This window comes from Poromitra crassiceps (genome assembly GCF_964638095.1).
Source record: "Poromitra crassiceps genome assembly, chromosome: 5".
NCBI lineage: Eukaryota > Metazoa > Chordata > Actinopteri > Beryciformes > Melamphaidae > Poromitra > Poromitra crassiceps.
The window spans coordinates 6,255,657-6,268,726 of NC_139642.1; the positions used below are offsets into that span (position 1 = coordinate 6,255,657).

Below are 13,070 nucleotides of genomic sequence, written 5' to 3' on the forward strand. Positions count from 1 at the left end.
CCCACGGCAAGAGACTGAGGTCTGCCAAGACCAGAACCACCCGCCACAAGACCGCCATCAGCCTCAACAACAACCTGACTGGTAAATTGATGTAAATTCCCTGCACATTGATGCCCATTTAACTTAGCCTGTACATTTCATGTACATTCAATTCAACTCTTATCTAACTCTGACTGTAAATTCATGTAAATCCACTGCCTATTTATGATGAAATGAAATGAATGAAACGGAGACAATAGTATGTGAAATACTTGGCTAACATACTAAATAAATTAGATTTGTAATATACTTATACAGTACCAACCTAATTAATCTGTATATTTCTCAGAAGAATGTATTTTCTTCAGGATTGCTCTGTCTTTGGCCAGCTTCTCCATGAACTCCTGGCAGGTGAGGTTGAAGTTGGTCTTCACAATAAGCATGGCCTTGATGGTAGGAACAGTGAACCTATTTCTTGCTGTTGTCCATATATCATTCATTTGGGAGAACACTCGCTCGACTGGTGCATTGCTTCCAGGTAAGCACATGATAACAGATGCTAATCTAGCCAGGTTAGTGTGTGGGATCTCATTCTGTTGGAAGTGGGTAACCACTGTGCTCCATCTCTCACTAAGCGGTGTCTCAGATCTTTTCCATTCTTCAAGCGATCCCCCTTTTAGGAACTCTTGCAGGGCAGTAACCTCGTCAAACAATGCATCCTCATTGATGGTCACATTGGGGCATTTTTCCTGCAGTGTGGCTGCTGCCTTCTGGATCTCTTCATCATGGGCCATTTCCTGAGGGGGGGCTCGGCGGGAATGACCCCCACAGGTATAGAGGTTCCCTTCATTGGACTTGCCGCTGGTGCTTATGGGCCTCTGCCAGCCCCCATTCATGGCTCTGGGTCAGGTGGTTCTGAAATGGCTGTCAGTTAAGACAGTGCTGTTGCCACTAGGGCCGTGCACCTTCGCCAAGTAACCAATGTCGTGAATATAGAATGATAGTTACATATATAACTATGGATCTCTGAGGCCATGTTCAGACTAGGAGGCCAAATCCGATTTGTGAACTTTAATGACCTATTAATGATTCTATCCATATTGGTTTTATGAGTCTGGGTGCTCCAAGTCTCATTTGTGTCACTTGTCCCAAACCACATATGTGACAGCTGCTGGCGTTTTGACCCACAAGTAGGCCGAGGTCATTTTTCAGTTTTTTACAGATTCTGAAATGGCAGACTGTAAGCTTTCAAATGATGTGTCACACATTGTAATCTGAAAAGAATTGAAGGAGATAATGGCCCCTATCTTCCCACTGGCCTTAGGCACTAAACTGGCGTTAAACGCAAAAAAACACGCTTTGTGCCTGCCTCGGGAAGGTAGTATCATGTTTTTAGGCCCCGAAATGCGCTTTACGCCGAAGAGGTGGGGCGCAGTGCCGGAATAGGCCAGAATGGGCGTTTTGGCCTTAAATACCGGCCTAACGCTATCTTCCCCACTGGCGTTAATTTAACGTTTAGCGCTTTTCAAAACCAGGCCTTATTCAGTGTGCATATTATTGTGCGTAATTGCGCGCAGCTCTCCTCTGCCATCTCACTCTCTCTCACTCCCTCTCGCGCGTCAGACAGGCACAATGACCGATGAAAAAAAAAAGTTGTTATACCGTAGTTTTAAGCCCGTGTCATTCAGAGGCTGTTGCATCATCCTACCTGTGCAGTGACGTGGGGGAGAAGAAAAGGTAACGAGAGAAAACGATATCATTCTGCCCAAACTTTCACCAATCTAATCTCATCATGACATCCAGGAATAGGTTATATTTTTCTAGCCGATGCGTGTAGAACATTATTTTCACATTGATCTTGCTATAGTGTAGTAGTGTATTTACATGCTTGCTGTATTTAAACTGCAGTAAGATTGGTTTGAGAAGCATAATAATGTGGAATAATATATATGGAGACAGACGGGGATGAAAGAGGGAGGGGGGAAGCTCAGAGCGCTTTGGGCTTTTCTGATCGGATTGGATCACTCCGTGGAATGGAACATGAAAGGGACATTGTGATTTGTTTACTGCACTTCTCCAATGAGCACCTTGTGAATAATTCTACGCTTAAAAGGCGTGGTTATAATGCTTAAGGCCACATGTAGCGCCGACATGGCCACGCCCACTAATATGGGCTGCACCTGGCGCTAAGCGCTCATTTAAGGCCAGTGGGACGATAGAGCCCATGCTTATTTGATTGTTCACACTCTGGAAAGTAAGACGCTGAGAAATCGGCCCTCAAAGTTGGAGAAGTTTTTCACACCTGAGGCAGCCAGTTAATGGGGGGAGTGAACAAATAGCTGCTCATTTACATTAAAGTCCCTGGAAACCAAAATCCACAAAAACGTTCTAACTATGTTATTTAGGGTCTTATGTTAGTAATTTTGTGCCTCCGAAATTATTATACATTACTTTCAACCCAAAGCCTTAAAATCGACACTTTTCTACAAGATTCTACAAGATACTTCCTCATTGAAGAGAGCAGTGCGCGAGGTGCTAAAATGCAGGAGCTTATGACGTCATAAGCTCTATATAACCTTTGTACACGTGCGCAATCCGCACCCACCCTCCTTTTGTCCGTTCTTTGCCCCCAGTGACAGCGCTCGCTCAGTATGTCTGCCTCCCTCCCACTCTGTGCCGAGCGCTATGCTTCTCTCTCTCTCTCTCTCTCTCTCTCTCTCTCTCTCTCTTCTCTCTCCTCTCTCTCTCTCCTCTCCTCTTTTCTCCTCTCCTCTCTCTCTCTCTCTCTCCTCTCCTCTCCTCTCTCTCTCTCTCTCTCTCCTCTCATGTGAGAGAGAGCACAGAGAGAGACACAGCCTGATGACGCGAGGTTACTCACACATACGAGCAACGAACACACACACACACACACACACACACACACACGGTGTGTGCGTGTGTGTGTGTGTGTGTGTGTGTGTCGATCTCTCTTTCTCTCTTTCTCCGTTTCCCTCCCCCCCTCTCTCTCGCGCTCTCCGAGAGACAGAAATTTCCCTGCTGTAGACGGGACACGCCCACACAGTCCGCGGGAGAAAATACACTCTAAAAAATAATCGATTCTCATTACTTTTGCCAGACTGTCAAAACTAAATTTATATACTTTGCGACGTTCATCATCGTTCAAATTTGGCTGGTGGCTTATTAACATAGGCTCCTGTGATGTGATGAACTCAAAATGCTAAATAATAATAAAATATTTCTGGTTTCCAGGGACTTTAACCACTCCCCATCCTCTCCAGCTGATCACTGTCACTCCACTGAGACGATGAGATGATGAGATGAGATTAGATTAACTTTATTGTCCCAGAGGGGAAAATTGTCTTGGGCATATAGTGCCATACACAGCCACATATCACAAGTACATAGAGGTTTTGACACTATACATACAACAGACAGAAAAAAACACATCGAAACATACAGTGTAGACCCTTGCTAACATGCACACTAAACTTCCACTGGGAAATTGTGCAAGTGGTGTAGTATAAAAATAAGACAGCGAATACTGGTTGGTTCATTGGTTCAACACTTCATCCTAATTGCTCGTAAGCATATTGCACAAGTCATCATGGGTTTATTGCACAACCCTCATTGCAATTTCCCATATGATAATGTAAAAGAATAAGAAGATAAAATAAATACAATTTTAGGAGGTACAGACCCCTCCTCAAGAACAGTGGGGTACTCAACTAAATAAAACCAGTAACTCAAGACACTGGGAGACAGTCCACAAGTAAGACAATGATAGAATGTAGTACTGTTTTGGTGATGGGTTTCATACACTTTCTGTAATAAAACATCTGAAAGCAAAAATCTTATCAAATGGGGTACGCGTGGTCTAATTTTGAGGTATCCATACTTTTATCACTTCTCATCTGGATTATTGTAATTATTATTACACTAGTGCAGTGCCCGTTCCCCCATGCATCACCCCGTGGGCGCTTCCCCCCCCCGCACACACACTGCACTCTGTCAGGTCCCCCTAAGCGCAAGTTTGAAGTCGATCCGACAAACAGACAGTCCTGGAATAAGTCCAAATTGCATAAACCACTTTTTGTGTTGCCAGTAGGTGGCGCTATGCCAGATTGCATGGAATTCAGCTCCCTGCACTCCGTTGAGTCCCCCTAAGCGCACTCCCTGAGTTTTAAGTTTGAAGTCGATCAGATGAATGGTTATCAAGATAAATCGCTATTTGTGTTGCCAGTAGGTGGCGCTATGCGCAATTGCACGAAAATATGGCACTGCACTGCACAATAGGGCACACTTCCAAAGTTTGAAGTGGATCCGACCAACGCTTCTCGATGGCATGGAGCAGATGATGCTCATCCATAAGCAGTGGTGGAAATGGCCAGGTTTTACTCTGGGAACCCTACTTACACAGGATGGGGGTTCCCGGAAGTGGCGTGGCCCTAGAGGATATTATTTCTGAATGCGTGACTCATTATAGCCTACCATTATAGCCACATAAAAATCTCACTTAACTAAGATCACTGAGCTCTACTGATTACTTTACTTTACTTTACTTTATTGGTATTTAGCAGACGCCTTTATCCAAAGCGACTTACATCATGATCATATACAGCACACAATAACATGAATAGATCAAATAGAAAAACAGTAGTAAAAATATGAGAAGCCAATATAAAAGGGGAGATTAAAGGTGAGAACAGTTAAAGGAGCAATCATATAAGAAACAGAAAATTCAATTACAAACACATGGAAAGCAGGCAGAGGGAAGGGAGGGAATTCAGGAAGAGTCAATATAAAGTCTGAAGAGGTGAGTTTTAAGTTTCCTGCGGAAAATGGGGAGTGATGCAGCAGTCCTGATGTCCGGGGGAAGTTCATTCCACCATTTTGGGGCCAGGTAGGAGAAAAGTCTCGACCGAGAGCGGCTTCTGAGCCCACGTAGCAGGGGAGGGGCGAGACGTCCTGCACTAGTGGAGGGGCGGAGTGGGCGGTGAGAGGTTTGAAAAGTGACCATAGACTGTAAGTATGAGGGGGCTGTTTGGTGAACGGCCTTGAAAGCTAGTGCCAGAGTTTTGAATTTGATGCGTGCTAGGATGGGAAGCCAATGAAGCTCTCGGAAAAGGGGGGTGACATGGGAAAATCTAGGTCAATTGTAGACCAGACGGGCTGCTGTGTTCTGAATGAGCTGAAGAGGAAGTATTTCAGAGGCAGGGAGGCCTGCCAAAAGGACGTTGCAGTAGTCAATGCGTGACAGTACCAGTGCCTGTACCAGAGTTTGTGTTGCTTCTCTGGTGAGAAATGGGCGGATCTTGCGAATATTGAAGAGGGAGAACCGGCAGGAGCGTGCTGTTGCGGCAATGTAGGCAGAGAAGGTGAGTTGGTGGTCAAGGATCACTCCCAGGTTTTTAGCTGTTTGAGATGGAGTTACGGTGTGGTTGTCAATAGATATGGAGAGGTCAGGCAGGGGGGATTCTTTGGCAGGGAGGAAGATGATCTCGGTTTTTCCAGGGTTGAGTTTGAGGTGGTGATCCGCCATCCAGACACCAACGTCTTTCAGGCAGGCAGAGATCCGTGACCCAATTGAAGTATCAGAGGGGCGGAAGGAAAGGTAAAGCTGTGTGTCGTCGGCCTAGGAGTGATAGGAAAAACCATGAGATGAAATGACGTGACCAAGTGAACCCATGTAGAGGAGGAACAGGAAAGGACCTAGAACAGAACCCTAGAACAGAACCTAGAACAGAACCCTTGATTTTATTCATGACAAACTTAAATATTAATGCTGCTTATTCAGCTTACAAATACATGTTCTCCTACTATTCTCTGCTGCTTTCAGGCTGCCCTCTCTCTCATGTTTACTTAACCCCCTCCCCCCTCCCCATTCAATCTCAAGGACTCGATGTTGATTTAGTTAATGACCCTGTGTTGACTGTTCTCACCTCCTTAACGACCCTATCGCCAGATCAGTTGGAGCTTGAAGGAGCGCAGAACTGAAGACAGATATTCAAATATCAAACGTGTTTCGCATCCGAATCGCACGGAAACAGGGCCCTGCACTCCGTCGGGTCGCCATCAGCGCACCCCCCGAATTTGAAGTCGATCCGACCAACGGTTCTCGAGATACGCGAAGGACAGAGAGACAGACAGACAGATGCTCCCGCAATTATAGTATAGATGTGTGCCTGTTATGTTCTTTTTTGGCTCCTTGTACAGAGCAAATTCCCTGAGGGGCAATAAAGGTTTCATTCATTCATTCATATAATAATAATAATAATAATAATAATAATAATGTGCATAATAATGACAGTGAGGAGGTCACAATCCATGATCATGTCATCACTGATGTCATATTCGGGACCTATAAGGGTGTGCTCTGCAAGTCCTCTGTAGTTGTTCATAGATTGATCTCACGAGAACCCTCTGCAACAGTTCCCATCTTCGAGCCTTGCAGACTCAGCTATCAAGTGCTACAGCGTTCCTAGTTATCGAGACTTCAGCTTACCAAGTGTGCTTTGGACATCAAGTATCCACACGTAAATCCACCAGTCTCACAGCTCGCCTAACATCTATAGGCTATGGTTTATGTCCCGCCAAAGAACTTATTGATAAGAAGCGCTGGCGAGGGACAATCGCACACAAGAGCCATTTTGGAGACACCCATGACGATGACACCACGCAAAAGAGGCGATTTTCGGGCCAAAATGGCGGCAGCGCTGATCTAAGACTCGCTTCTTTCCTTCCATATTCTTTGTTACTCTTCGACGACTGCACACGTCAAAACGTGCTAAAACATTTATATTATACAGTCTATGGCTAAAACACACATCTATCCATAACTAGATGCTCGCACAGTCCCTAAAACAGAAACAAAACGTAACTTTAGGGCTCATGATTAACTCATTGAGTGCCAGCCACTTTTGGAAAACGGATGCTCCCAGTGCCAGCCCTTTCAGAGCGTTTTCAGTGATTTCTCGAGGTCCACAGAATATTGTGTGATATTACTATGTAAACACCGAACACGCCCAAAGAACGATGAGACTATCTTGTATCATCAGCAAAAAAAGTTTATTGATATCATTTTCCGTTCTATAGTTATGAGCAGTAGAAGATAGGTTGGTTTCAGCAAAAACAGACGTTTCAAACTAGAAGCTGAGATAATGAGCCTTTTGTGAAATGAAGCATTTCAAGCACATCACTGACTCTGAAGCTAATATTTTCTGATGTAGTGACACCTCAAAAATAATTTCCTTCAATAAAAGAAAAAGGAAAACAAAGGAATTTTGATGGCAAAATAATATTTTTTAGCTGCATCCAGCAGCGCTGGCCCCTGCGTGCGCAGACCCTACACTTTCTTGCTGGTCTTGATTTACTGCTGGTGGGCATCAGATATTCTAGCTTGTGTTTGCCAATCTGTCTGTCCATCGAGCCTGCTGTCTGGGTCGGTGTTGTATGGTGCCCTGCGTGCCCCACCCCCCTCAACTGCACACTCCTCCTCCGTGGGAGTGTCTCTGGTGGCTCTCTGCTGCGTTTGCTCTGCACTGAAAAGTGCGCTACACCCAGCTTTTTCACAGCGTTCCGCCGTTTTTGTCGCCGGCTCCCAGCGCTTCCAGCTGAGAATAATGTAACCTTTTCTGGCAACTAATCATGTGGAGGGGCTATCGCAGCAGAGACGGAGGGGCTCAATTGTGGGAGCAGCTAACGTTATGCTTCATGCATATCGATGCATACCGATGCGGTTTCCGTTTCCCCATGACTTCTCTGTTTTTTCCTCACCTTTCTCTAATCTGGAGAGCACTGTCGCCACCTAATGGGTCCGTAAAATAGCTTATATACCTTCAACATCCCCCATATTTTTACAGGAGATGCATCAGGCTTTGATCCATGTCCCACCGTCAAAAAACGCAATTGACGACTTTAGTCGTCATTGGCACTCTACGTTACTATTTGATTTGACGACGATAGTCGTCATTGGCACTCAATGAGTTAAATACAAACAAACCAAGGAGGAAAAGCCAGAAAGTGCTTCACACTGCTGCAGTCATCAGTAACTCTCATAATGTTGTCTGTGTTCTGCGCCTGGACCGCACTCGCAGATAAAGTTTAAAGAATCGTGCTTAATCCAACAAGATCATCTCACGGGAAACACTAACGTTACAGCTGGCATTCCTTGGGAATTCTGCGCGTCCTCAACGTTGTGTCAGGAATATAAACAAAAGCCGTATAGCCAATCAAAACTCGGTATGCAAATACAAGAATGGTTCTACCATTAACCTTGCTAAACAGTGTTAAAGCGAAAGTGTCCCCGAGTTATCATTACTGTGGTATAGATTTAGAAATACAAATATGTGTTTCATTTCCATGATGCTGTGTATTATATTACAAAATAAAATACGTTGCCTTTTGTTCATCATTTATTATATATGATCTCTGTTTTGTTCGTTTTCAGATTCACTCGGAGAGAAAATGTCTTGGAGACAAGAGGAGCATCTCTCCTGTACTGTCTGCTGTGACATCTTTAAAGATCCTGTCATCCTGAAATGTAGCCACAGCTTCTGTAAAGCCTGTCTGCAGAGATGGTGGACAAGGAACCAAATGCGTGAGTGTCCAGTTTGTAGGGCTGCATCTTCAAGAAAACCACCACCATGTAACTTGGTGTTGAAGAACATGTGTGAGGCCTTCTTACTGGAGAGAGATCAGAGAGCTTCAGCAGAGTCTGAGCCTCTCTGCAGTTTGCACTCTGAGAAACTCAAGCTCTTCTGTCTGGACCATCAGCAGCTTGTGTGTCATCGCTGTCTGGATTCAGACACACACAACCACCACAGAATCAGATCCATTACCATCCATGAATCTGCACGCCATCACAAGAACAAACTCCAGGAATCTCTGAAGACCTTAAATGAGAAACTGCAGCTCTTTAATAAAGTTAAAGGAAACTGTGATCAAACAGCAGCACACATTAAGGTCCAGGCCCGACACACAGAGAAGCAGATTAACACTTTGGGTGCCACGGCCCTTGGGCAAAAGGTTGCTGTACTGTGCCACATAGGCCGCAATGCATTTTAATATAGCCATATCATTTTTTGTGTTCCTCTTATATGGACAACCAATAGCCTCAATGAAACTTTGAACCCTTCTGTTTCATAAAAAAAAAAAAAGTGTGTTTATAAACTGTTCCATTTTGGAAATACACCCCTCTGAAAAAGAGTGTTTTCGACCGAAAACAGCATGGTGAAATTAGTTTCTGAGATAATCACATCTTTATGTTAGAAAGGCGACAGAATGAATTCTGCTTTGAGTTGAACAAAATGCTATAGCTGAAATGAAAGGTTAGAATGTCTAGTTTACCTGCGGGAAAAAGTATGTCAAAAGAATGTGTTGTTTATTTTCTACAAATATTAGTTTACAGCTTGGTCTAACATCAAAATGTTCACTTTCATGGGGTCATGCTGGATAATGAAGTCCATATTTCCACAAAGAAAGAAGATATCAACTTTATTTTTTATTTTTATGAAACTACACATTGAAAGCTTTCATTTGATGTGTAACATAATAACAATATTCAAAACACAACATGTCCTGCACTGTTTTATCTTCTTCACATGGACCTTCAAAATAGTTGGAAATCAAGACAACTTTATGTAAACATAGGCCAAATAATGAATTCTCCTTTGAGTTGAACAAAATGCTATAGCTGAAATGAAAGGTTAGAATGTCTAGTTTACCTGCGGGAAAAAGTATGTCAAAAGAATGTTTTGTTTATTTTCTACAAATATTAGTATACCACTTGGTCTAACATCAAAATGCTCACTTTCACGGGGTCATGCTGGATATTGAAGTCCATATTTCCACAAAGAAAGAAGATATCAACTTTTTTTCTTTTTCTGGATGAAACTACACATTCTAAGCTTTCATTTTTTGTGTAACATTATAAAAATAGTCAAACACAAAATTTCCTGCATTGTTTTATTTTCTTGAAAATAACCTTCACAGGAGTTGGAAATGAACACATGCTGTATATTGGAGGCAAAAAAAGGTCACGAGCGATGACATCATCACTGCTGACATCACTGGACACTTGTACCGATGACATCATCCGAGCCTATGACATTGAGGACAGTTATGACATCAGCATCACTGTTATAGAAAATATTATTGTCTTGTACCGTACTATAAACAATGGGCCGTGGCCTCTCTGGGCGTCCCCCTGTCCGGACAGCCATATTCAGATGACCTGTGTGGAGTTAGCACAAAACATACAGATCTTTTATAACTGCTGCTTTGAGATGTGGGGGCGAGTCTATAGTACTGTAGTACTATAGAATAGGATAGAATAATCTATAAATAACTATCTATATATAATAATATATAATAATAATATAATATATAATAATAATATATATAATAATATATAATAATAATCTATAAATAACTATAGAATAATAATAGTACTGTTATCTAGTCTCTTTTTGAGTATCACTCACAGTGATTGTTGTATAAAGATACAACAATCACTGTGAGTGATACTCAAAAAAGCAGGGGTAGAGGCAGAGAGGCACATGGTCACATTGGGGGCAGACAAATTTGGTCTCTTTACGGTGTCCCTTTGCTGCGCAGTGAGCACATTTTCGATTTGCCTTGCTCTTGGTGGGCGGGACTTTCACCGGCTGTGGCACATGACCCGCAAAGTCCACATTCTGCCTCACTGAATTGGACCGTTGGCGTGTGTGTCTTGGCGTCCTTCCTGGAGGAAGAGGAGGTGGCTCGTCTGCTGGAGGAGGAGGGGGGGGGCAAGCAGATGTCGCCTCCGTCCACGATTTCACCACAGACAGGGTGAATTCTTTGAGGACTTTGCAGCTGGACGTGGGGTTGCATTTCCTGTACAGAATAAATGCATTGCTCATTGCAATCTGCATGAGGTAGACCACGAACTTGGAGCTCCATTTGGACGTCTTCCTCACAAATGGATAGTAGGATATCTTCTGGTCAAGTCGATCAACCCCACTCATGTACTGGTTGTACTCGACAACACATGCTGGCTTGCTCTGCAGGACCCGTTCACTTTGCCCTTTCTCTTTCACCGCCACAGTCTTCATGACATCCTGGTGGAAGGTGGAGATCATCCTGACGATGCGCTTGTCCCGCCATGCCAGGAACATCACCCCATCGTCATGACGAGCGAGTCGTTCACCTACTCGCAGATCCGACATGGTCACCTGCCGGATGGACGCAGGTTCGCCCCTCTTCACCCGGAGTGTCCCAGCTGAGTGCATCTGGAGGCTGAGGAGACGTCGGCTCACGGTCCCGCTGTTGTAGAAATTATCCATCCAGAGACGGTAGCCATATCCCTCCAGGCCGGCAATGAGGAACTGCACGGTGTCCAGTAGGGTGCTGTGAATTCCACAGTAGGGTTTCATTGCATAGCAATACCCGTTCTCTGAATCGCACAGAATATAGCTCTTTATTCCGTACTTTATCGGTTTTGCCGGATTGTACACACGGAAACGTAGCCTCCCCCTCCACAACAGCATCCCTTCATCCACACTAATGTTTTGTGAGGGCTGGTACATTTCCTTGAACTTGGAGAGGAGCAAGTCAAGGATGAGCCGCACTTTGTGGAGCCGGTCGGTGGCATCGACCCTCTCATTGTCACAGAAATGGAGAAAGCGCCATATCAGCTGGAACCTGTTGCGGGACATTGTCTTCCTGAAGTATGGGGTCTCCATCGCCACATCAAGAGACCAGTAGTCCGCAATCTTGGGCTTCTTGACAAGGCCAGTGAGGAAGAGGAGCCCCAGGAATCGCTTCAGCTCTCCCACAGACAGCGGTTGCCAGGCGTTTACCCGGGTGTAGGGCATGTGCAGCTGATCCAGCACGGCGATGCACTGTTTAGCATAGATGTTGGTCTGCTGAACAATGATCTGCAGCAGCTCATCACCGAGGAACAGCTCCAGGAAATCTGCCGGCTTGTCTGACTGTAGTGATGCAGCCGCATTCCTGGGACCTGGCATTGCTGTGAAGGGGAAGACTTTGGGGCTCCAGTCTGGCATAGTATGCCAGCGTGGAGAGTCCTCCTGACGAGGCTTGCCCGCTGAAAAATGAAATAAAAGGTTTTTCTTCAGACAATTGTGATATGTAAAAAAGCTGTCTTTTTTCCAATAATTAGAAGCCTTGTGTTGACAATAATAATAATAATAATAATTGATATTATTATTATTATTATTATAGATGAGCTGGCTGCATACGTGACATGAATTTCCTGTAAAGTATCTATAGATTCTCACCTCTTGAAGACCCTCTCTTCCCAACTGCAGATGCCCGCACGCGCTCAGTCGTCACCACCTCCTCCTCCTCCTCCTCCTCCTCCACCACCTCCTCCTCCTCCTCCTCCTCCCCTGTAGTCAAAGTGAGTTTATAAAATATGATACATTCTTGAGGGAAAAAAGTTTATGTTTTCAATATCAGATGAATAATTGTAATTCTAAAATGGCTTATATCTCACCTTCGTCACTGGACTGCAAGCGGGCACGACGAAAGCTGGCGGGAGCACCTGCCCCTTCATCGTCAGTCCCCTCCTCAGAGCTGTGCTGCAACTCTGAAATTTTATATTTTACATGGTATTAGTAGGCTAATTCAGGATTGTTATTCTTACCAAGCTTTGTGTTGACAAAAATAAATTGATGAATAAGTGTGTGCGTTTATTTTTTTTTTACATTATTACCTCCAATGGTTTGTTTACTTGCTGGCCAGTGATGCCTGTTCCTATATAGATACTGTACTGTAAGTCACATGTTTAGATTGTTCTCATGGTTTCCTTTTGTCCTGACAAATACATGGTGGATGAGTTGAGTTCCCTCCCCCTCCCTCCCCTGATATGTGAAGCGCTTTGTGTGTCTAGAAAGGCGCTATATAAATCCAATCAATTATTATTATTATAGATGTAGCTGGCTGTATACGTGACATGAATTTCCTGCAAAGTATAGGTTCTCACCTCTTGAAGAAGACGCCATCGCCACATCCCCCTCCTCTGAGCCTCTCTGAGGCGCCAGATCAGTCTCCTCCTCCTCCTCCTCATCAAACTCGTCAGAGTCTGT

At 44.2% G+C, this 13,070-nt stretch overlaps 1 protein-coding gene across 1 annotated transcript; it reads right to left on the reverse strand.

The window, feature by feature from the left end:
* Positions 1 to 2,219: 2,219 nt before the first annotated feature.
* On the reverse strand, positions 2,220 to 12,627 carry LOC310776275 (piggyBac transposable element-derived protein 4-like; the record flags this gene model as incomplete). Its single annotated transcript, XM_083636483.1, has 5 exons — positions 12,261 to 12,627; positions 11,277 to 12,067; positions 5,411 to 5,611; positions 5,252 to 5,270; positions 2,220 to 2,281 (listed from the first exon to the last, which is right to left on the reverse strand). Exons 2-5 carry the CDS (start codon positions 12,024 to 12,026, stop codon positions 2,220 to 2,222), a joined length of 1,032 nt encoding a protein of 343 aa, XP_083492609.1. The 5' UTR covers positions 12,027 to 12,067; positions 12,261 to 12,627.
* Positions 12,628 to 13,070: the final 443 nt, after the last annotated feature.